Below are 26307 nucleotides of genomic sequence, written 5' to 3'. Positions count from 1 at the left end.
GGTAATGTCAAACCACAGTGCCATGTGTGCTGTGTAGGTATGCATTATGATAAAATGACCCGGAGATACGTTTTTTCCCCAATGTAGTGTGTTACAACATGCAGCAATGTGTGGCAATATGTCTCATCCCAATGTGCTTCTGCAGATGTTGAATTAATGTAATTAAAAAAAAAAAAGTTTAAAAATGTTGCAAAGTTTTGTTACTAATGCAGGACTAATGCAACACATGTGCACAACACACACCAGCGTGTGCATTATGTGCACCATAACGTGCGTCTGCTGGTGTGAACAGGCCCTTACTGTATTGGTGCACAAATACACAAAATATGCATTGCCACAATGTGTGTGTTGGCTGTAGGCATACACAGGGTCCATATATTTGGACACAGGCACAATTTTGTATTTTTTTTGTATTTACCAAAATATATTTAAGCTATAGTTATATAATGGATATAGGCTGAAAGTGCACACTCTCGGGTTTAATTTATGGGTGTGTACATCCAAATCGGAGGAAGGGTTTAGGACTTACAGCTTCTAAGAATTTCCACCCCCCTTTTTCAAGGGACCAAAGGTAATTGGACAATTGAATCAAAAGCTGTTTCAAAGCCAGGTGTGGGCTACTCCTTCGTTATTACTTCATCAGTTAAACAGGTAAAAAGGTCTGGAGTTGATTCTAATGCCCCGTACACACGTTCCGATTATCGTAAGACCGATCGTTCACATTTTGTTGTATACAACTAAGATTGAATACAACAGTGCAAAATGTGTGTAAGACTTTTGTCGTACGATTCTGGAAAAATCTTCCGTCGTGCGTAGCTACGTATTTTAAATGATGTCAAAAACGTGTGACCTGTGTGTCCTTCTGGTTTATTTTCATGTTTCCGATCATGCGTGGTGTTTGTCTAATGACTTTTATCGGACGCATACTGTACTGACTACACGACTGTCGTACGATGGGCTGTCATCCGACCAAAGTTTTCCTGTTTGTTCCTTCGGATTTAGTTGGACGGACTGTCGTGATCGGCTGTCGAAAGCTGTGTACTAACGATCAGATTATCGAACGATCTGTCCGAAAGCGACTTTTGTGGTCCGATTATCGGAACGTGTGTACGGGGCATAAGTGTGGTATTTACATTTGGAATCTATTGCGGTGAACCTACATCATGCGTTCCAAAAAGATGTCTATGCAAGTGAAACAGGCCATTGTAAGGCTTCAAAAATTAAAAATCCATCAGCGAGATAGCAGCAACATTAGGAGTGGCCAAATCAACAGTTTCGTACATTCTGAGGAAAGAACATCACACTGGTAAGCTCAGCAACATAAAAAGGCCTGGACGTCCACAGAAGACAACTGTGGTGGATGATCGCAGGATCCTCTTTATGGTAAAGAAAAACCCATTCAGAACATCCAGACAAGTGAAGGACACTCTCCAGGAGGTGGGCATATCACTGTCAAAGTCTACAATCACAAGACAACTTCACAAGAGCAAATACAGAGGGTTCATTACAAGGTGCAAACTATTCACAAGCCTGAAGAATAGAAAAGCCAGATTAGACTTTGCCAAAAACATCTAAAAAAGCCAGACCAGTTCTGGAAAAGCATTCTGTACCAGAATGATGGGAAGAAAAAAAGTGTAGAGAAGGCTTGGAACATCTCATGGTCAAAAGCACACAGCGTCACCTGTAAAACATGGTGGAGGCAGTGTGATGGCATGGGCATGCATGGCTTCCAGTGGCACTGGGTCATTGGTGTTAATTGATAATGTGACAGAAGCAGCTGGATGAATTCTGCAGTGTTTAGAGAGATACTATATGTGTATAAACTGTCACCACAGGAGAATATGCTACATCCCATAATTTGAGTGAAGAACTAGGGTTTGAAAATAATGGACGTTATAGGCATACTTAAAAGGAGAAGTCCAGGCTAAGCTCGTTTGGCTGGGCTTCTCCTATGGAACGCCTGTGACCTGTTTTCAGCAGACAGCGGGCTGACGTCACAGAAATCAGTCCAGGCACCGCGTCATTCCGACAATGGGAATCTGGATCAGCCAAGTGCCTTGACTGCCACCCATTGTAGCTTCTCAGTGAGTCGCTGAGAGCCTGAGACGGCCGCTCCCAGCCCATCTACAGCTCAGAAAATACATATAAATCAGTAAGAGTCATTAAAACCTTCTCCCAGGTCTGCTGTCTATCCAAAGTCCAAATGGGTTTAATGGATACACTGGGCCCGGGACCTAGAAAGATTCTGAGTGCAACAATCAATTCAAACAACAGCATATGTGGTAACCTGAATAGGTCAATTCCAAAAAATAGTTAATGATGGGTAACAGTAGCCAACTCAGGAGGTGTCATATCTTCTTTTCAAGGTACAAGTAGAGTGCTCGACTGCAGACCTGGGCCAACCCAGGATCTATGATAAGATTTCTTTCTAGGTCCCCCTAGTGTATCAATTGAGCCTGTTCAGACTCTGGATAGATGGCAGACCTGGAAGAATGTTTCAATCACTCTCACTGATTTTTTTATATGTATTTTTTCAAGTGTCTGTCTATGTTTTTGTTATAAATTCAAATAAACTTTGTGATACCTTTTTAAGTATGGCTATGAAGTCCATTCTTTTCAAACCCTAGTTCTTTAAAGATATACTGCCAGCCCAGATTCAGCCAAATGCAGCAAAGTTGATTGGACGGCGCTTCACAGTACAGATGGGATAACGATCCAAAACACACTGCAAAGCAACCCAGGAGCTTTTAAAGGAAAATAAGTGGAATATTCTGCAATGGCCGAGTCATTCACCTGATCTCAACTCAATCAAGCATGCATTTCACTTGCTGAAGGCAAAACAACCCACAAAGAAAGAACAACTGAAGACAGCTGCAATTAGAGCCTGGCAAAGGATCATAAAGGAGGAAACCCAGTCTTTGGGAGGGTTCATGGGTTCCAGACTGCAGGCAGTCATTGCCAGTAAAGGATTCTCAACAAAATATAAAAAATAAATAAAAAATTAAAATTGTATTTATGATTATATTAATTTGTCCAATTACATTTGAGCCCCTGGAATGGGGGGGGGGGGGGGGTTGGATCAATATTTGTCCTTGATATTTGTGTTCAAATATTATGTTCAAAATTAAAGCTGAAAGTCTGCACTTCAAATTAATTTATTAATTTGGATTGTTTCATTTAAATTTTATTCTAGAGGCATACAGAGCCAAAACGTATGCAAATTGTGCCCGTGTCCAATTATATACAGACTTAACTGTATGTGGGTAGTAGGTAGGAAGTAGGTGCCAATTATGCCAAGCTGTTGCACATTTGTGTTTTTGGGGAACTGCTCTTCTCTGCTGAAAGCGTGCTCGCTGCATGCTCCCAGCACAGTGACTGAGCTGTCACAGACAACTCTCAGTCATTGTTTACAGTCAGGAGCTTCTGATCAAATGATGATTGTGACAGCCAATCACACGATCAGGCCTCCCAACATTTAGGGAAGTCCAGCTAGATCACTTCAGACTGGCCCTTTTTACAGGTATAGCTATGTAAAACATTAAAAATAAGTGCCTATACTGTTAAAAATCCACTAATACACTGTCTCACCCTGCTCTAGACATGCTCAGTTGCTCTCCATTTTTAGGCACTACCGAATTTGTAGAAGCTGGTCAGCTGACCGCTTTAAAGCAGAATTAAACCCTCCTATCTTTTACAGCCAAGGAAGCTGCCTCTATTGAATCTGCAACTACCATGGTGCTGCGCATGTGACCAGTTATGACACCAGCCATTTGATGGTTTGACAGTTTGGTTGAGAAAACAAGCAAAATGTGACAGTTGGCAATTCCGGCATTCCAGGAATGGAACTTTTTTTTAAACTGTTATATCGATGGGTTTAGTTCCACTTTTTGATTTATTTCTGCTCAGAGGCTCTGGGCTTAAAGAGTAACTCCACTTTTGTTGAGAAAAAAAAAAAAACACCATTCCCCTCTGGGTGATCTATGTGCATTGCAAGGATTTTAACAAACTTTGTTGCAGATTCCTACCTTTTGTTATTCTGAAGAAATCACTGTTTGTTCCTCTGTGCCCATGTGTTGACTGGGTCTAAGGGCTCATTCACACCATACATGCATGGAAACTGATGAAAAAACCAACACAGGTTTTCATGCGCGTCATTTATGTGTCCTATTCACACCAATGTTGATGTCATGTCAGTTTTTTTCCCGTGCAGAAAAAATCCATACATGATACCAGTGTTGTGATGTGAACAGGACACAGACAATTGTTTTTTTTTGTACACTTGCAGACTGCGTGCAGAAAAACTGACATCTCTGTACCATGAACGAGGCCTAATGGGAGTGGTTTCATAATTATCAACCAGCTGCTGCAGAATCAGGCCTTTAATGAGGAAAGTTGCAGGGTCTGCTTCCCTTCCGTTATTTCCTATTGGGAGTATCGCCCCAAAAAATTACATTTTTGTTGTAGGAGATGCCAAAAATCAGACTTTTATCTTAGTGTAGATGTCTGGGAATATCAGTGAGTCAATCACATAAGCAGGAAATTATGTTTCTGGGGGGCGTTCTGTACACATTCTGTGTGCAGAACGTCTCCAGGTATCCATATTGCAGTGCAATTTACTGAAAATTACAGAGCTGCAGTTTGGAAAGGAGAGGTAATTTTTATTAACATTTAAATCACAATTTAACTTATGTCGCAATTGTATATGCTATATTATTATTTGTTTGCCATCTTCCCCATGAAAGTGGAGTTACCCTTTAAGCAAAATGGCACCCTCCAGCAAAAAAAAAAAAAAAAAAAAAAAAGAGAAGCAATGCCAATTTACAGCACCCACTCATTTTGTTAGCATAATTATTAGTGTGGAATGTATGTTCCTTGTTAAAGAAAATTATTTTTATCAAGTTGTTATGGGTAAAGGTCCACTTTAAAGTGGTAGTAAAGTCCATAAATCTAAAATCTGCTGCCAGGCAGGGTTTTTATAACAGAAGAGACCCTAGAGGTCTCTTTCATAAATGTCCCCCCTGCCTGTCAGCGGGTAATGTGATCTGAGCCGCACATGGGCAGCTCAGATCACATTTACAGCCTGCTCTCTGTGCTGCAGCAATATGACTTGTGTGCACATGTGCGGGAGAGACGTCACCTGCGGCAACGCCATTCAAGTGGCTGAAGATAGGTAACCCGGAAGGAAGACTAGACGAAGACAGTAGCCATGGGAAACTAGCGAGAGACTTGAGGATTTTGTCTGTAGGCAAGTCTGTCATAATGTACTAGTATGCAGTGCATACTAGTACATTATGACCTAAAGCTGCACGGGGGGGACCATTCTTTATAACAACGAACAAAACGTTACTACTGCTTTAAAAGGCTTCACGTGCGTTCATGTGTGTTTTTATAGTGGACAATACTGTGCATAGTCCCACATTACACAGATGTGAAGAGATATTTAAAATAATTTTTACAATTTTTTACTTTGTACTATTTCAGTATTTAGGAATAACACCAGGCGACCAAAACTGATCACCCTGATGCTCTCTCAGGACAGGCAAAGGATTGGTGAATATATCAATTAAATTTATGAATCCTTTGCTTGGACATCCTGAAGGATCAAATCCTTTCCCTGGGCACCTGCAGTGTTTTACCCTGCACAGACCTTGTCTCCATTGCTACTGGAGGTGATGGGGAAGCAAAGTGGAGACAGCAGTCTGTGCAGAGGATGTAGAATGGAGAGGTATGCTGGCACCCACCTGTCAATGTATTCTCGCCCTGGGCGCCCAAGAGATGCAGAATGGAGCAGTATCCTGGCACCCACCTGTCAATGTATTCTCCCACAGCGCTTCCCTGCTACAGGATAGGAAGAGAAACAGGTTTGATTGGGCTGAGATACAGAATTTAGTTTCTGGCCACCAGTGCCCAGTGAGGAGGATCCATGTTGATGCAGTGGCATTTCTCGGGGGGAGTTGCGGAGGACGTGCTCACTTTTTGAATAAATTGCTCTAATTTAATAAACAGGATTTAGGAGTTCAGTTATGCTAAATCTCTTCACATCTGTGTAATGTGGGACTAAGCACATTATTATCCACTATAAAAACACACTAAAGTGCCATAAGGCATACTGACCTGGCCAGCTGGAAGTGGTTCTGTACCATATAAATTACAAAAATAAATAAAGATATAATAAAAAAAAATAATAATCTCAAAATATGTGTTAATTAGATGAAAATTATCACAGCATCAGAAAGAGGTTGCTATACCCTACAAAGATTCCCCCCCAACCACACCCTCCTGCTAAAAAAAAAAAAAAAAAAAAAAAAAAAAAAAAAAAAAAAAGATATAACCCCAGCACTAAATCCCCTAGATGAAACCCAGAGCATTTTTGTATGGATTATGATTTTTGACTGCTTAATATTCCCGGTATGCATTATTTTTGATAACTGATATTTTATAGTGTATAGTGCACTAATGATATGATGGAATTCCCTAATTTATGTACTTTAGAGAGGGCTCCTATATGGACTGTCACTTTAAGAAATCAATAGGCGGTGCCTTGATTTACTATAACTTAGAGACAGCAAGAGAGCCCATATGTTCTGATGAAGTTCTGGGGAGGAAGAAACATGTAGACAAGGGACAGATCCACTGATCCACAGCATGCTGTTTACCTGGACTCAGATTCAACTTCCCCATTTGGGTACTGGCTGGCACTCATATCGTTGAGATGATTCCACTGACAACATACATGGGATTATAACATGTTCTTAACCATCTGCAGGTTGATACTGATTTGGGACACCTGCCTGCACCAGCACGCTGTGTGAATCACTGCTACTTCTCTGCCTGCATATTTTGAGATTTCAGCAGGACATACCTTCACAGCGCATACAAAGGAATTGTTAGACAACAGGTACAGGGCAGTGAGTATATGACAACCTGCACACTGATCACATCAGCATCACCATGTGAGTACCCAGATTGTTGGGACCCAGTGACAGCACTACATACATGCACAATAAATGCAGTATGAGAAATCTTTTGTCATCTATTATATGGGTTCACGTAGATCACATCTGTTCGCTTTCACCTCATCCTCGCTGTATCTCTTGGACAACTCTAGATGTGGAGTAATTGGCAGTGCACACAACCCTTGGGGCGGTCCATCTACTTTTACGCAGTAGCGGATCAGCAGGCCTATGGAATTTCCCTTATTGTTCCCACCTTTGCAGAGAGCTTTATCTGATAGTCATCACATCACATATACACGGATTGTCATTTTTCATTGCAAGCTCACCCATATTGACTCAGCTGTCTAGCAGTGTTCTTCATACTGGCTCTCAGATATTGCTGATTTTTAGTTCCACTACATTCGCACATTGTGGGTGGCCTTAAGGTGCAGCATCACCACTTTCAGGACTCTGTATTGCCAGTATACCCATGACATGGACCGTGGTCCATCCAGCATGCAGGAGCCATCTTGTAGTGGGGGTTGTGGTTGCACTGTCCTAGCTCTCCAGGAGGGCTGTTCTGGGCTTCATCTATGGCATTTAGTGTTGGTTATATTTTTTTTCTTGCGGGAGTGTGGGAGGTATGTGGATTGAGGGTTTTTTGTTGGGGGGAATCTTTGTAGGGTAAAGCAACCTCTGATGTGGTGATCATTTTCATCCAATAAACTAGGGATGAGCTCAGGCGTGTTCGCATTGGAACACGTGTAGAGCCCGCCAGGAAGACAGCGCAGCGCTGCGCTAATCACAGGCAATGAGACATTGCCCGATCTCTGCAGCCGCACATCATGGCCAATGTCTCACTGCCTGTTATTAGCGCAGCGCTGCACCGGCTTCCTGGCGGGCTCTGCACGTGTTCCATGCGAACACGCCTGAGCTGATCCCTACAATAAACACATATTTTGAGGAGATAGCCTTTGGGTGTTTACATTTTCTTTTTTTTTTTTGCAATTAATATGGTTGTTTTCTGTATATGCACTCAGCCCTTACGGTGGGTGGAATCTCCATATAGCTTTTCATTGATTAGGCTCCCAGTACCCTAGGGTTCTTTTTGTACTGGAAGTGGTTCTGTGCCACTGTATCCTCTCCCCAGACTGACAAGAAAACTGTCCAAAGGTGTCGTTTTCGCTGTAACAGACTATTCATTTTAATGGGCGAGTTTACCAGGCAGTGAGAAACATCATTGGGGTATGCTGTGTGGCTGGTTTTTGTTCAGAACTAAACCTGGGATTTGGAGACCCAGACTAGTTCAGATACAACAAAAGTCTCCTATATCCCTCAGCCAAAATGAGCCTCCCCTGTGCCCATGTCAGGCACTCTACCCATGACAAACACTAGCAGTGGAGAGGTCACGTTGTGATCACAGGGTTCATATGGAGTGACTAGGAAGTGCTCGGCCTACACAGCCTTCCCATAATAAACTACACAGCCAACACTCTACAGAGGCTAGTCCCAGTCCAAGCCCACACGCCGCCAGTCCTAACCTGGTTCCGGCTCCTCTGCGTAATGACACGCCGATTGTCGGTTCCGAGGCCCGAGCCGAGCCTCTGAGCATCACGCCCAGCTCCAATACTGCAAAGCGGAACCAAAAATCCTGCTTCCTGTTCCCGCGAGACGCTAAATTCGAAGCACAGGGGGAAAGTGCACGGATAGCAAATGTGTTTCCGGTGTGCTAAGATGTTGTTGCCATGGAAACCTTTGTTTTTCTCTTTGCAGACGTCAAGCTAATTAAAGTACCCAGTTTGTGACACATGGGGATGAAACGTATAACTTTGTAGGGCTAGGACAAAAATAGTGTTGTACGATTGCTGATTCTACATGGAAACTCTGGGGAGAGCCCGCAAGGAAGTCGGCGCAGCGCTGCGCTAATCACAGGCAGTGACACATTGCCTCGATGTGCGGCTGCAGAGATCGGGCAATGTCTCACTGAATGTGATTAGCGCAGCTAGGGTTGCCACCTTTTGTTCAAGTCAAACCCGAACACTTTAGCGGAGCACGGCAATTTTTTTTTTTTATAGTATAAACTATACATATATTTTGCTATTAAATGACATTTCTATGACGTATGACGTTAATAACAAGAGTCCCCCTTTTATATCAGAGCCCACAGAGTTCCCCTTTTTACATCTGAACTCGCAGAGTTCCCTTTCACTGTAAGGGGGGACTCTGCAGACTCTGATGTAAGGGAGAACTCTGGGGACTCTAACATAAGGGATACTCTGGGAACCCTGATGTAAGGGGGAACACTGAGAGCTCTGATATACGGAGAGGACTCTAATGTAAGGGGGAACACTGTGGCCCCTGGTTTAAATGGGAAATCTGATGTAAGGGGTGCTCTGAGAACCCTGATTTACCTTAGTGTACTCACTCAGAGGCAGGAGAGAGAAGGGGGGAGACTTCAGTCACAGACAGGGATGGATGGTAAGCTCACTCACCCCTTGGCAGTCAACATCTCTCATCCAGATGTATCTGAGGCTGCTGAATTCAAATTTTTCCGGCCCCAACTTTTCTTTTCTGAAGCACAGTGCCGGGGATTGGAGTGTGGGCAGACCCAGAGGGGTAGGGGTGGGGGGAAGAGGTGCTGATCGAGCCCTCTCTCCTCTCCCGTCTGTGTGTGTGTGTTTCGGGGGGGGGTTAGTGCTGGCTTTGAGCAGTGTGAAAGAGTGTAACAGACACTTTCAGCTTAGACAACTGCAGCCAGCAACCCAGCTGTGAAGCCATAGTCCAGTCTAAATAATGTGTCCGGGTTTCAGGCAGTCTGAAACCCGGACGCATGATTCCAAACCCGAACTGTCCGGGTGAATCCTGGACAGGTGGCAACCCTAAGCGCAGCCCAGTGCCGACTTCCTGGGGGGCTATGCACATGGAGTATGCAAGCTCATCCCTACTCCCAACATTTTGAGATGGGAATGAGGGATACCTACTAACAAACATATGTAGGCATATGACACTGTCCCTGGACACCCTTGTGTTCAGTGGAGAGGGGAGGGGCAGCCAATCGGCTGATCTCTTCAGTGTACAGTGGGCAATTCTCTTATACACTGAAGCCTATTGGCTGCACGCCCCGCCCCTCTCCACTGAACACATGTGAAAGGAATTGTAGCTGCTACTGCTGGGGAGATCACTGCTGCCTGGGGACGCCTGATGTAAAGAGGGACTCCGCTGCCTGGGGACACCACAGATGTGAGGAGGACTCTGCTGCCTGGGGACACCTGATGTAAGGAGAGACTCCGTTGCCTGGGGACACCACAGATGTGAGGAGGGCTCTGCTGCCTGGGGACACCAGATGTAAGGAGGGACTCTGCTGCCTGGGGACACCAGATGTGTAACAACCTACAGATTCCCACTGTGAACACTCTGTCCCATAATGCCGCACACCTTGTCCTCCAGAATGTAGAATTTAGAGTAGGGTGACCAGATGTCCCCGGTTTTCGGGGACAGTCCCTGGACTGAGGACACTGTCCCCGGACCAAGTCTGTCCCCAGATTGGATTTCAGTTTTGCCATCCCATCCCTCCCTTTTCAGCCTGAATGCAGCAGCGCCTACTGTCACAGGGATCAGAGCCTTGCTTACACTGCAGGGTTCTGTTTGGCGGCAGGGAGCAGGCCGGTTTTGTCATTAAAGCGGTTGTATACACGCTGATGTGTTTTTTTTTTTTTTTTTTTTTTCTCACCTGCAAAGGAAAATCCATAATGAGCTAATATGCACCGCATACTAGCTCATTATGAAATACCCTAGAATGAGGCCCCGACATCTGGCCCAATCTACGCCGAGGGAGCTGACATGTTCCCTCTGCGTTTCTTCCAGGTATCGTGGCTCCGGCGCTGTGAGTGGCCGGAGCCGCGATATCACTACTCTCGCGCATGCACATGGGAGATTTCTTCCTGGCAGGGTCCGGGGTCTGCCGGACTTTCAGCCGAGAATCCCCTGTGCGCATGCGCCGCTGCAGTCAGCGGTGCATTGCGAGGGGAATATCTCCTAAACCGTACAGGTTTAGGAGATATTTTTTTAAACCTACAGGTAAGCCTTATTATAGGCTTTCCTGTAGGTAAAAGTCCCAAAAATGACTATACAACCACTTTAAGGGCCGGTTCCCACTACTGCGATGTCAGACATTGCAAGTGATTCACACTGCATTGCTGTGCAAATCACATGCATTGTCTGTGCGATGCAAATTTAACCATACAGACTGTATGGATGAATTTGCATCTTATTCGGTCCCAACTCGTGCAGGACTCTTTTTTTGGTCCGCACCAGAATCTGATCACATTGCGTGTTCACACCCATGTATTCTGATTCCTGTCTGAATTGACAGCTCATACTGCAATATGCAAACTCATCTGGGGATATCATTACCTTTGTATTGACACTCCCAGCAGTTCGCATAGTACAGTGTGAACTGTCGCTGGAGACATGCGGTGCGGGAACCCGTACTGTATTTGCAGGGTTCCCGCATCGCTGCAGTGTGAACCAAGCCTTAGGGAAAACAGATGAATCCTGGTCCTCCTGACTCCTGACCTTGACACCCGCTACATTTCCTCATTCGAGAACAGTTTAATAAGTAAGACATTACTCAGGGACCTCCTGACACCATATAAACTTAATTTCAATGAAGTCGTTATTGTGCCTAACTGTTCCTTTAACATTTGTAGTCTTATAACAGTCAGCTATTAATTAACAATGTGGAATGTCTGCGGCACTGGTTTAATTAAATCTACATAAAAATGTAAAATGAATATAAATCTAGATATAAATAAATAGTCCTCCAAGCAGCCAGCACAAAAATCAAATGAACAACAATACAATAAGTGGAAAAGGAGAGATGCAGTGCTCAAAGATATTGAGGAATCGCCACCTTAAGGACAATATCTTTGAGCGCTGCACCTCTCCTTTTCCAGTCAGCTTTTAATATTTGATTATTTGTGTTGGAAGGTATCCTACGTGTTGTTACCATGCAATATTTTCCTGTTCTGAATTGTTAATTTATATGGTTAATGTTGAACCAAACTTCTTTGGTAAGAATAAAATACAAAATATGCATGGAAAAGTTTTTTTCAAAAACATCCATAGTTGCCAACTGTCCCGAATTTCCCAGGAAATTCCTGGTATTAAGGACCTTTGTCCCGGTCTTACCATATCCCGGGAAATGTCCTGGGAAATCAACGGTTTCTCGATCTTCTTCTGCCACTAGAAGTCCGCGCCCGACACTGGTGAATTGTCTCCGCCGGCCACCATTTTATCAAAGACCAGCTGAGCTCTCGTGTAACAGGTTCCTCGCCTGGGGGGTTTGCGGTAGCTCCATTTCTATTGGCAGCCACCCAGGCTCCACCTCTTGTTTCCTCCCCTGGGTGAGTGACCTGTTACACAAGAACTAGTCTTTTGTAATGGTGGCGGAGATCAAACCATGCATGATTATCTAGTATATAATGATAGGCAGAGCCAAGGGACACTGCTGGGGCCCTTGATGTAAGTACGGACTCCGCTGGGGACACCTGATGTAAGGAGGAACTCCGCTGAAGGCACCTGATGTAAGGAGGGACTCTGCTGGAGGCACCTGATGTAAGGAGGGACTCCGCTGGAGGCACCTGATGTAAGGAGGGACTCCGACGGAGGCACCTGATGTAAGGAGGGACTCCGCTGGAGGCACCTGATGTAAGGAGGGACTCCGCTGGAGGCACCTGATGTAAGGAGGGACTCCGCTGGAGGCACCTGATGTAAGGAGGGACTCCGCTGGAGGCACCTGATGTAAGGAGGGACTCCGCTGGAGGCACCTGATGTAAGGAGGGACTCGGCTGGAGGCACCTGATGTAAGGAGGGACTCCGCTGGAGGCACCTGATGTAAGGAGGGACTCTGCTGGGAGCACCTGGTGTAAGGAGGGACTCTGCTGGGGGCACCTGGTGTAAAGAGGGACTCTGTTGGGGTGCACCCAGTGTAAGGAGGGACTCTGCTGGGAGCACCTGGTGTAAGGAGGGTCTCTGCTGGGGACACCTGATGGATTTCTGGTGGCAGACGACGTGACAAGTGACATGCTCAGAGCTTAGACTGAGTCTGCATTATGGTGAGTTGAACTATTTCATTTTATATTACAATGTAATAGTATAAATAATGCACTTCAATCATCCTGACACCATACCAACCATGGTGCCATGATGATTGAAGTGCTAACAACAGGTGTTTGGAGTATCTTTATCTGCTGATTGTTAAACTTTCTGGAATACACATATTGTGGTGTAGGATCTGGGCCTGTTGTTCTTCCTTCCCTCTTTTTTCCTTCCTTCTCTCTCCTTCCTTCCCTATCTGTTTCTTTCTTTCTTTCTCTCTCTCTCTCTCTCTCGCGCTCTCTCTTTCTCTCTCAATCCCTCATTCATCCCAGACTCGAACCACATCCCATTTAAGCCACGCCCCCTTTAAACCACGGCCAATATTTTGTTTAAACCACGTCCACTTTTTTGTCGCGGAGCGCAGAGCATGTCGCACTTTTCTTCCCCCTATAGTCACACCTATAAACAAATGCCCCACCCCCTAATTATAACAAGACTCCGCCCACAATCAAAAAAGTGTCCCTATAATTTTTTAAGAAGTATCTTTTTTTTTAATCTCATGGACAAAATGTAAAAAATAACATATATATCATAGAATCATTCCATAAACACATACCACATACCCTGCATACATCATTTGAGGAAAATATGCCTTTAAAATAGTTTACCATTTTCCTATAAAAAATATTTCCCCGGATTTCATTTTAAAATTTGGTCACCTTAATTTAGAGGGGGACACCGCTGAGCTTGTGTCCCATCCCACCGGTCCAGATTTCCTTTGCCACCTCATTCTGTGATTTTACAGAATGTGCTGTACCACAATAAGTTTGTAAAAGAACATCATCGCCGCAAGATCTCTTTTATCGGTGGTGGGAAAGGCCCCCCTTTCCCGCCCCTCCGGTGGTCTCTGCCACTTACCGGAGCCCCCGTTCGCGCTGGAGATGATCGGGTCCTTTCCCCTGCTTGGCTGGCTGCCGAGTGAGGGGAAGATGGCCCCAACTCGGCCCTATAGCATTGACTGGCAGAAGTGACGTCAAACGTCACTTCCCCCCAATGTTCTTAAAGAATTGCATTTTAGTGTAAATATGAGATCTGAGGTCTTTTTGACCCCAGATCTCATATTTAAGAGGTCCTGTCATGCTTTTTTCTATTACAAGGGATGTAATGGATGTAACTCCATTGGCTGTGGAACCCTTTCTCAGTTTTAACCTGGAAGGATTTCACAATTGTTATGCATGATTTTATGGGCCAAACTGCAACTCTGATTACTGACTAACTGCAGAAGCTATAAGCATACCTCAGTGCCTGTCAGGGACCTACCCGCAGGAGAACAGAATCGCAGATCTGCAAATACTAATTCACCAATGCTAATGCGCATGCACGTGTGTGCGCGTGCATGGGCGAGGACAACATATTCGTCAGTGTGCGCCAATGCGCACGCAGTATGTGAGAGGCGCCAGTGCCCTATTTAAAGCCTGCTGCAGCAGTGACCAACTGCTGCATGATCTTCAGCTTCTTCCTGAGTTCCTGTTCCATTGTCTTGGATACCTCTTAACGACCCGGCTTGCCTAGACCCGTCTGATCTGTGTTGACCCCGGCTTGACCCTTGGCTTGTTCCTGTTTACCCGCTTGACCTGCTGCCCTGTGCATGATCCCAGCTTGTTCCATTGACTTTGCTCCTGCTTGCTGTCCTGTGCATGAACTTCGCCTTGGCTCCTGACATGGCTTCTGGTTCCTCTTGCTGCACGATCTCATCTGGTACTCCTGAAGTACCCCTGCCCAGCAGTCTACCCAGCTCATCAGCTCCCTACCAGTGGACTTCTCTCCTCCACCTCAGCCTGCTGCAGTTAGCAATCCCTGCTGTTTTGAGTATAACTCTCCCAGTGTCACCTTCAGGGGGCGCTCTGCACTTAGTCGCAAGGGAAGCCTTCCCAGCATTTCAGCCTCGGATCAGGTACGTGATAGTGCCTTCCCCTGTAGAACCATCATCTAACCTGCTTGGAGCCTTAGCAGCCTCTGAGTCTTTGGCTGCAGAGTCTCTGTTTGAGGAGTCACAGACAGCTGCCATTACTCCCAACTTTAATAATGTATTAACAAATAACCTTGCAGGGATGTAGTATTTTGCTCAATGTCCTTTTTGCGATTTTGTAGGAAGCCTGCCTATATGTGCCTGTTAAGGTTCTCCAAGCAGGGAGTATACTGTCTCAATCACTTGTTGTTGAGCTTGCTCCAACAAGATGTGCTAGTAAGGTGGCATCCTTTGTTATGGGTATTTCGTGAATCACCCAATCAATAGGCTTGGTAAGATTGGCACATGATCTTCCCTTCCCCCTGGTGAGAATGCTGATGTGAGAATTTCTTTCCTCCCAAGCCTTTGGGCCTAGGGATTGAAGTGCTGCCGAAATCTCCCCTTCTGGGTGGAAACTGTGAAGATACTGGCTGCATGTGTTGTTCACTTCTGGCCTAGAGGAAGCAAATTACAACTGTCCTCCAGATTGAGTGTCCATCCAGCATAACTGTGAGAAATGAACATTAGTGATGGACGAACGTTTCGCCCGGCGGTCGTTTCGCGGCGAATTTCCGACATTCGCGGTCCGCACGTTCGAACGCCTTTTTCCGTCGTTCGCCGCGGCGGACTTACGTGTTTAATGTATACAAGAACTTTAACCTTTGGTGACACGTTTATCATGTGATACAGGACAGCCAATTGAGACATGACAGCACATGGACACTTGTACATTCCCCCTAACCTATAAATACACCCGATCCGGTGGCCATTTTACATTCTTTCTTCTGTTACGATAGGGACAGGTTCCTGTGTGGAGTAGGGAGAGATAAACCACTAGCTATTTGGTACACAAAAGTTCTTTTCAGGACTGGTATAGGTGTTAGGTGTTGATAGGTTTGCTGTGCTGCTGATTCTTGCAGCAGCCTGAGTGTCTTTTGTTAGTTTAGAGAAAGGGAAAGGACGGTGTATGCTACAGGGACAGCCAGATTAGTCTTTCATCATCATCATCATCATCATCATCATCATTAGCTGTTACTATCAAGGTCCACAAAAGAGCTGTTCCAGTAACCACTAATCGTTCTCTTTTTTTGCCAATTTGTATAGGGACAGGAAGGAAGCAGTGTTGTCAGGCAGTGAGGGTAATTTTAAAGACTTGCTGTTATTATTAGTTCCACAAAGGTTCTTTTCAGGACTGGTATCAGTGGTACAGTAATAGGCTTGTACATGTATAATATTCTTTCTTCCAAATATAGAAAGGATATTATACTTGACTGCTGCCCTTCTGCTGCAGTCTGCTAAACATTCACAACTCACTTGTTCCACAAAAGTTCTTATAAGGACTGGTAACTTGGTATAGGGTGCTACGGTACATAGGCTTGAGTGCGGTACAGTCTGCTGTTCTGTAAGGACCGCTATCGGTCCACAATAGATAGGGTTGACGTGCACCACTGCTGACCGCTGCCCTATACTGCAGCAGTCCTTCAGCGGTATAGGGACTGACGTACAGTCTGCTAATCACTAACACACAACCTGCTTGTTCCACAAAAGTTCTTATAAGGACTGGTAACTTGGTATAGGGTGCTACGGTACATAGGCTTGAGTGCGGTACAGTCTGCTGTTCTGTAAGGACCGCTATCGGTCCACAATAGATAGGGTTGACGTGCACCACTGCTGACCGCTGCCCTATACTGCAGCAGTCCTTCAGCGGTATAGGGACTGACGTACAGTCTGCTAAACACTAATACACAACCTGCTTGGTCCACAAAAGTTCTTATAAGGACTGGTAACTTGGTATAGGGTGCTACGGTACATAGGCTTGAGTGCGGTACAGTCTGCTGTTCTGTAAGGACCGCTATCGGTCCACAATAGATAGGGTTGACGTGCACCACTGCTGACCGCTCACCTATACTGCAGCAGTCCTTCAGCGGTATAGGGACTGACGTACAGTCTGCTAATCACTAACACACAACCTGCTTGTTCCACAAAAGTTCTTATAAGGACTGGTAACTTGGTATAGGGTGCTACGGTACATAGGCTTGAGTGCGGTACAGTCTGCTGTTCTGTAAGGACCGCTATCGGTCCACAATAGATAGGGTTGACGTGCACCACTGCTGACCGCTGCCCTATACTGCAGCAGTCCTTCAGCGGTATAGGGACTGACGTACAGTCTGCTAAACACTAATACACAACCTGCTTGGTCCACAAAAGTTCTTATAAGGACTGGTAACTTGGTATAGGGTGCTACGGTACATAGGCTTGAGTGCGGTACAGTCTGCTGTTCTGTAAGGACCGCTATCGGTCCACAATAGATAGGGTTGACGTGCACCACTGCTGACCGCTGCCCTATACTGCAGCAGTCCTTCAGCGGTATAGGGACTGACGTACAGTCTGCTAAACACTAATACACAACCTGCTTGGTCCACAAAAGTTCTTATAAGGACTGGTAACTTGGTATAGGGTGCTACGGTACATAGGCTTGAGTGCGGTACAGTCTGCTGTTCTGTAAGGACCGCTATAGGTCCACAATAGATAGGGTTGACGTGCACCACTGCTGACCGCTCACCTATACTGCAGCAGTCCTTCAGCGGTATAGGGACTGACGTACAGTCTGCTAATCACTAACACACAACCTGCTTGTTCCACAAAAGTTCTTATAAGGACTGGTAACTTGGTATAGGGTGCTACGGTACATAGGCTTGAGTGCGGTACAGTCTGCTGTTCTGTAAGGACCGCTATCGGTCCACAATAGATAGGGTTGACGTGCACCACTGCTGACCGCTGCCCTATACTGCAGCAGTCCTTCAGCGGTATAGGGACTGACGTACAGTCTGCTAAACACTAATACACAACCTGCTTGGTCCACAAAAGTTCTTATAAGGACTGGTAACTTGGTATAGGGTGCTACGGTACATAGGCTTGAGTGCGGTACAGTCTGCTGTTCTGTAAGGACCGCTATCGGTCCACAATAGATAGGGTTGACGTGCACCACTGCTGACCGCTCACCTATACTGCAGCAGTCCTTCAGCGGTATAGGGACTGACGTACAGTCTGCTAAACACTAATACACAACCTGCTTGGTCCACAAAAGTTCTTATAAGGACTGGTAACTTGGTATAGGGTGCTACGGTACATAGGCTTGAGTGCGGTACAGTCTGCTGTTCTGTAAGGACCGCTATAGGTCCACAATAGATAGGGTTGACGTGCACCACTGCTGACCGCTCACCTATACTGCAGCAGTCCTTCAGCGGTATAGGGACTGACGTACAGTCTGCTAATCACTAACACACAACCTGCTTGTTCCACAAAAGTTCTTATAAGGACTGGTAACTTGGTATAGGGTGCTACGGTACATAGGCTTGAGTGCGGTACAGTCTGCTGTTCTGTAAGGACCGCTATCGGTCCACAATAGATAGGGTTGACGTGCACCACTGCTGACCGCTCACCTATACTGCAGCAGTCCTTCAGCGGTATAGGGACTGACGTACAGTCTGCTAATCACTAACACACAACCTGCTTGTTCCACAAAAGTTCTTATAAGGACTGGTAACTTGGTATAGGGTGCTACGGTACATAGGCTTGAGTGCGGTACAGTCTGCTGTTCTGTAAGGACCGCTATCGGTCCACAATAGATAGGGTTGACGTGCACCACTGCTGACCGCTCACCTATACTGCAGCAGTCCTTCAGCGGTATAGGGACTGACGTACAGTCTGCTAATCACTAACACACAACCTGCTTGTTCCACAAAAGTTCTTATAAGGACTGGTAACTTGGTATAGGGTGCTACGGTACATAGGCTTGAGTGCGGTACAGTCTGCTGTTCTGTAAGGACCGCTATCGGTCCACAATAGATAGGGTTGACGTGCACCACTGCTGACCGCTGCCCTATACTGCAGCAGTCCTTCAGCGGTATAGGGACTGACGTACAGTCTGCTAATCACTAACACACAACCTGCTTGTTCCACAAAAGTTCTTATAAGGACTGGTAACTTGGTATAGGGTGCTACGGTACATAGGCTTGAGTGCGGTACAGTCTGCTGTTCTGTAAGGACCGCTATCGGTCCACAATAGATAGGGTTGACGTGCACCACTGCTGACCGCTGCCCTATACTGCAGCAGTCCTTCAGCGGTATAGGGACTGACGTACAGTCTGCTAAACACTAACACACAACCTGCTTGGTCCACAAAAGTTCTTATAAGGACTGGTAACTTGGTATAGGGTGCTACGGTACATAGGCTTGAGTGCGGTACAGTCTGCTGTTCTGTAAGGACCGCTATCGGTCCACAATAGATAGGGTTGACGTGCACCACTGCTGACCGCTCACCTATACTGCAGCAGTCCTTCAGCGGTATAGGGACTGACGTACAGTCTGCTAAACACTAATACACAACCTGCTTGGTCCACAAAAGTTCTTATAAGGACTGGTAACTTGGTATAGGGTGCTACGGTATATAGGCTTGAGTGCGGTACAGTCTGCTGTTCTGTAAGGACCGCTATAGGTCCACAATAGATAGGGTTGACGTGCACCACTGCTGACCGCTGCCCTATACTGCAGCAGTCCTTCATCGGTATAGGGACTAAGAGTTTTGTCACAGGGTCATTTAAAAAATGACAGGCAGAGGAAGAGGCAGGCCCTTCCGCAGGGGTGGTAGGGGTAGGGCAGGAGCAACAGGCTTGAGCCAAAGTGGGAAGTTGCAGAAGGTGCGTTCAATTACTTTAAAGGATGCACCAGACTTGGTTGAGTGGCTCGCTCAGCCTTACTCTTCTGCACCCTCCTCATCCTCTCGATCTGCACCCTCTTCTTCACTCTCTGCTATGTGCACCCCCAAAGACACTACCACCAACAACACGACCACCACCACCACCACCACATACCTTCCGCTTGAGTCACTGGAATTATTTTCCGATCCATATCAAGAGGACATTTCTGATGCGCAGCCACTCTTGGTATTGGATCAGGAAGAGGAGGTAGCAACAAGCGCTACTCAGCAGTCTGACGCCAGTACCCAGATCAGCCCAAGGAGGAGGTTGGTCCCCGGTGTTGCTGCCTACTCCGAGATCTCTACTTATAGCGGTGGGGAAGGTGACGTTGATGATGACGTGTCTAGTGATGTCACGTGGGTGCCCACAAGAGAGGAAGAGGAGGGGAGTTCAGAGGGAGATATGGACCAGCAGATAGGGAGGAGAAGCAGCAATGACTTACATTGCACAGCAGGGACAAAGCAGACTGCAAATGTATCAGGAGCGAGTCATCGACCATGTACGGTCACATCTGGCGCTCCCAGGACACCGGCACATGGCTCCGCAGTGTGGGCTTTTTTTAACGTGTCCGCTGCTGACAATAGCGTTGCCATCTGCAATCTTTGCAGTCAACGCGTTAGTCGCGGTAAGCCCAATACTCACCTAGGGACGACCGCCTTAAGAAGGCACATGAGCAGCCATCACCGAGCCCAGTGGGAGCAACGGAACACACAAAGCCACACTGCAGGCTCTCACCGTCCAGCCTCGTCTTCTACTTCTCCTTCTCCTCTCTCCTCACAATTGTCCTCCACTCCACCTTCCATCACGCCAAGCTCACATTTTTCTGCAAAAAGGCAGGCTTCCGTGGGCCTAATGTTTGAGCGTAAAAAAATGATGACACCGGATAACCCTCTTGCCCAACGGTTGGCGGCTGGCTTGTCAGAACTCATAGCCCGCCAACTACTGCCATATAAACTGGTGGACTCGGAGGCCTTTCGCAAATTTGTGGCCATTGGAACACCACAATGGAAGGTCCCAGGAAGGAAGTATTTCTCAGAGAAGGGCATCCCAGAGCTATATGGCCATGTTCAGCGGCAAGTGAATGTATCTCTGGCACACAGTGTCGGTGCCAAGATACATCTGACCACAGACACGTGGTCTAGCAAACACGGGCAGGGAAGGTATATCAGTTTTACTGCCCACTGGGTGAACCTTCTGACGGCCGTCAAGCATGTAACCCGTGGCACCCGTGTAGATTTGGTTTTACCGCCACGGATTGCATGCAGGCCTGACTCTTCTTCTCCTCCTCCTACTCCATCCTCCTCCCTCTCCTCCTCAGCTGCCTCCTCCTTTTCCGCTGCTAGCGTCTCTTCCACTGCACCGCCCAAGCTCCCCAGAACCTATTCCACATGCCAGGTGAGACGTTGCCATGCCGTGCTGCGTCTGTTGTGCCTGGAAGCAAAGAGCCACACTGGCCCGGCACTCCTTTCAGCTTTGCGTTCACAGGCAGATGAGTGGCTAACACCGCTCAATTTGACAGTTGGTAAAGTGGTGTGTGACAACGGTGCCAATCTGCTTAGCGCATTGAAACAGGGCAAAATCACGCACGTGCCGTGCATGGCACACGTCTTAAACTTGGTCGTGCAGCGATTCCTTGTCAAATACCCTGGGGTCCAGGACATCTTGCGGCAGGCAAGGAAAATCTCGGCCCATTTCAGAAGATCTTACACGGCCATGGCTCGCCTTGCTGACATTCAGCGGCGACACCATCTGCCGGTCAGACGTCTTATTTGCGATTGCCCGACGCGATGGAACTCAACCTTCTATATGCTTGATAGGCTGCTCCAGCAGAAACGTGCAGTTAACGTCTACCTGTATGAACTCTGCGAAAGAAACGGTTCTGGGGAGCTGGGTTTTTTTTCACCGCGCCAGTGGCTGCTCATGCGCGACACATGCAGACTTCTGCGGCCATTTGAGGAGATCACCAAACTGGTCAGTCGCAGCCATGGCGCCATCAGTGACATGGTACCTTATGCCTTCTTTCTGGAGCGTGCATTGCGTCGTGTCATTGATCAGGCTGTGGAGGAGCAGGAGCGGGAAGATGAGGAAGTCGCAATGCTGGATGAATTCCCAGGGGGGGCTACTCTATCTGAGACAAGTCAACAACAGGAGTCTGATGAGGAGTCAGAGGAGGATGGTGCCGGGGCGGATGAGCAGGAGCAAGAAGAGCATGCTTTAAACCTTTCTGGGATCCCTGTTGTGCGAGGATGGGGAGAGGAGAATGAAGAGGACGACATTATCCTGGATGATGAGCAGGAGCCAGGCCACCACACCGCTTCCACTTTAGTGCAAATGGGGGCCTTCATGCTCCAGTGTTTTAATAGGGACCCCCGTATAAAAAGCATGAGGGTCAAGGACCAGTACTGGGTGGCAACGTACTTAGACCCCCGGTACAAACACAAAATGGCGGAAATGTTACCGCCGTCGCAGAGGGCTGTCAGAATGCAGCACTTCCAGGCCTTGCTTCGAGAAATGCTGCATTCTGCTTTTGCGTGCGCTGGCAGAGGAGCAATTCCCACTCCCAGAGAAGGATTTGCGGGTACCAATCCAACAGCGCCTGCAAGAAGAGGCCGGTTTGAAGATGTGTTGGTGACTTCGGATATGAGGTCATTCTTTCAGCCGACCCATCGACAGGTGTCATCCGGATCCAGCATCAGGGAACGCCTAGACCGTCAGGTGTCCGACTACATTGGGTTAACGGCCGATGTGGACGCTCTGAGGAGTGATGAACCCCTAGACTACTGGGTGGGCAGGCTTGACCTCTGGCCAGAGCTTGCCCAATTTGCAATCGAACTGTTGGCTTGCCCCTCATCCAGTGTCCTGTCCGAAAGGACGTTCAGCGCAGCAGGGGGGATTGTGACCGATAAGCGTACTCGCCTAGCTCACCACAGTGTTAACTACCTCACATTTCTAAAAATGAATGAGGCATGGATCTCGGAGGAATTCAACACATGTGACCAGTAGACCATGTATATGTCTATAAACTATTTTTTTAATCAAGCACACAGACCTTCTTAATTCATTTGGCTCACTTCCTTGACCCAAAAAAGCACACCGTACTATATGCCCCTACCCTCCTCTTTGAAGAGGTTGAGCGGTGTCATATTTCTACTGGGGCTGCTTATGATATCCCTGTGCTGTGCTGACTTCCTCCTGGGGGTTCTTATTATGAAGGGATCACACTATCCCTGTGCTGTGCTGACTTCCTCCTGGGGGTTCTTATTATGAGGGGATCACACCATCCCTGTGCTGTGCTGACTTCCTCCTGGGGCTGCTTACGGTGCTGCTGTCAGTGCTGTATGTCACGGTGCTGCTGTCAGCGCTGTATGTCACGGTGCTGCTGTCAGCGCTGTATGTCACGGTGCTGCTGTCAGCGCTGTATGTCACGGTGCTGCTGTCAGCGCTGTATGTCACGGTGCTGCTGTCAGCGCTGTATGTCACGGTGCTGCTGTCAGCGCTGTATGTCACGGTGCTGCTGTCAGCGCTGTATGTCACGGTGCTGCTGTCAGCGCTGTATGTCACGGTGCTGCTGTCAGCGCTGTATGTCACGGTGCTGCTGTCAGCGCTGTATGTCACGGTGCTGCTGTCAGATGCCTCTATCACGGTGCATGTGTCATTCCGGTATGTCACGCTGCTGGTGATCATCTCCTGCACCCTCTTCTTTGCCTACCCTGGTCCCTGACCTTCCCTCTCCTCCATTGCCTTCATTAGCTCCATAGTCCTGAATTGTTAGAACAATTTCCCAAATAAAATAAAAATGCTTGTAGTTATCGATCCCAAATTCACCTCATACATGTATTATGTCATTGTCCAGATGGTGGGACTACGTTTTACCCCCTAATAATTACCACGTGGCCGCAAATTCGACATGAAGGTTTGCAAAGTTCGCCTCCCATTGAAGTCAATGGGGCCCGCGGCGAACGTTCGGTTTCGCGAACGTTTGGGTCCGTTCGCATTTCGCTTTCGCGAAACGTCCCGTCGGAAGTTCGTCCATCACTAATGAACATCTTTAGAAGACTTTTCAGAGAATGTGTATGTGTATGTGTAGAAAAACCTTGGACATCCTGTGCTGCCACCACCCTATTTTCTATTGTTCATGCACTAGTAAAATAAATCTGTTCGAGTTCAACTTTAAAGTCACTAGCATCCATATTTCTGCCATCCTGAGGAAAGAATCACTCCCTGAGGTAAATGTGCCTGTAATCTTTTTGCCAAGTAAGCAGGCTTAGGCAGTCGCAGTGTAGATGTCAATCAGTTGAAGATCAGTACTGTAGCAGAGCATCCCAGAGAGAGCCAGGAAAAGTCCTGTTCAGAGTTTATACGTCTTCCAGGCTCCTCTCATAAACATTCAGGAATCTCTGATCCATGGTCCAGTTAGGATATTGGTTCTCTCTCACAGGCTAATTTAAGCTTATCTGAGACAGATGTCTTTGCTCTCTGCCTAGGAAGATCAGACAACTTCGGTCTGTGAGAGCAACAGATTGGTGAAAGTTATTAAAGTGACACTAAAGGTTGTCATACTTATCGCCACTGTGCAGCTCGTTTTGCACACAGTTGCCCTGATTCTCGTTTTCTGGGGTCCCTCGGCGGCTGTCTCAGCTCCTCCCCGCTTCTGATAACCCCCTCTGGAAAGCGCTCTCCCAAGGGGGTTACCTTCTGGGCATGCTCCCGAGACCTGTATTCGCTGTCCATAGCCGCCGATTACAGGACTCTGCCCTGCCCCCCGGCCCTTGCATCATTGGAGTTGATTGACAACAGCACGAGCCAATGGCTGTGCTGCTATCAATCTATCCAATGAAGAGCCGAGAAGACGGAGCAAAGGAAGAGCGCGTTCGCGACGTGGGACTTTCCAGGGCTCAGGTAAGTAAAACGGGGGGGGGGCTGGGGTGCCAGTGATCGTAAGATGTTTTTCCACCTTAATGCATTGGATGAATTAAGGTGAAAAAACATGAACCTTTACAACCCCTGAGCAGTTTATGTGGAAGCTGACAAGCTGTCGGCTTGCTCAGCCTGGTAGTGAGGGCCTGTATATTATATAGTTAGTGCCGAGACACAGCTAGGTTTTTGTTTGGCTATTTTTGTTCTGTTTGTTTTTCTGAGACACCGTACAGCACCTATATATAAAAGACTTGTATATATCACCAATAAACACTGCACTGTTTGTCACTACCTCACTGTATTTGGTATCTGTGCCTGAAAGACTGCTCATCCCAAGGAGCTTTCTACCTGCTACCTATCCCCCAGGTTACAGTACCTATAGCACTACAATCCTAGCCAAAGTGTGTTCGTTCATTAACTATGCTAAATACAGAAAGACAAATTACTGCAGTGAAGGAGATTGAATTGGTACATTGACATTGAGTGTTGAGGCATGCTTAGGTATGGTAGTGAGTGAAGTGGGGGCATGTGGGAGTGGTGATAAGAGCACGAGGAGAGATGAAGGTGGTCGGGCCACAGAGTGGGGGTTGTTATGCAGGTGTTGTGCAGGTGGGTGGGGGAATGGGGATCAGGATAGTGTAGCTAAGAACTAGTTCTTTGCATGCCAACTCTGCACTTTTACCCCTTCTCATACCCTCTGCACGTCTTCCTTGCACACACTGCCTGCTGTCATACTCTCCACACTCCTCTCCTGCACATACTGATCACTGTTATACCCTCTGTACTCCGCTCCTATTCATACAGCCTGCTGTCATACCCTCCATACTCCTCCATTGTACATGCTGCCCACTGTCATATCCTTCATACTCCTTTCGAGGACATACTGACTGTAATTTTACCTTCTGCATTGTTCACCCACACATAGAGGGGTATTTACTAAAATCAGCTTGTTCAATTAAGCTTTGAGAGTAAAATCTGAAAGCTGAATGGTTACTATGCAGAGCTGCACCAGATCTTGCCTGCTCCAGTTTTAGTAAATAACCCCCATACTGTCCACAGTCATATCCTCCAAACTCTTCTCCAAAATATATTGCCTGCCATCATACCCACCATCCTCCTCTCTTTTACATACTGCCCACTGTCATTTGCTCTGCATTTCTCTACCTCTCATAGTGTCCTAAAATCTAGTTTGTGGCTGTGTACCCTTTGGAGAGATTTACCATCACTTTCCTGACTTGCCCTGACACTGACAGGGAAACAAAAAAAAACCCACAACAGCAGCCCAAAACTTTTTATGTTCTATTAAAACAAATTAAATTATTTTGGTAGGAGTTGGTCTTTAGTTTAGAGGATATTTTTTCAGCTATAGAACTGCAGTAGATCAGTAATTCATATGTAAACCAATATACCAAACATATTCCTTTTAGATTGACTACAGAGAAATACGATTGGTTCAGAAATAGTATAAGAACTGAAGAATGTTTGCCATATTTTGACTATTCTGTAAAGTGGTTGTAAACCCTTTCATAAAAACATTCAACAAAGTCACATAAATACGCAGGCTAAAGTGGCTCAAGGTTTTATCCAC

At 46.6% G+C, this 26307-nt stretch overlaps 1 protein-coding gene across 2 annotated transcripts in view; it reads right to left on the bottom strand.

Annotated features, from left to right (window-relative positions):
- The window catches only part of USP30 (ubiquitin specific peptidase 30), a 41883-nt gene extending 33249 nt beyond the window's left edge, over positions 1-8634 (bottom strand). For both annotated transcript variants that reach the window (XM_077461301.1, XM_077461302.1), the window contains exon 1: positions 8477-8634. In XM_077461301.1, coding sequence (XP_077317427.1) covers positions 8477-8547 — 71 coding nt within the window. In that variant the 5' untranslated portion in view covers positions 8548-8634. The remainder of the gene's footprint in view (positions 1-8476) is intronic.
- Between the last annotated feature and the right edge of the window lie 17673 nt (positions 8635-26307).

This window comes from Lithobates pipiens, unplaced genomic scaffold, assembly GCF_037356315.1.
Source record: "Lithobates pipiens isolate NorthernLeopardFrog02 unplaced genomic scaffold, aLitPip1_a1.2 Scaffold_3, whole genome shotgun sequence".
Lineage (NCBI taxonomy): Eukaryota > Metazoa > Chordata > Amphibia > Anura > Ranidae > Lithobates > Lithobates pipiens.
Note: the sequence above shows the minus strand (reverse complement) of the source record. Positions and strands in the feature narration are given on the sequence as shown.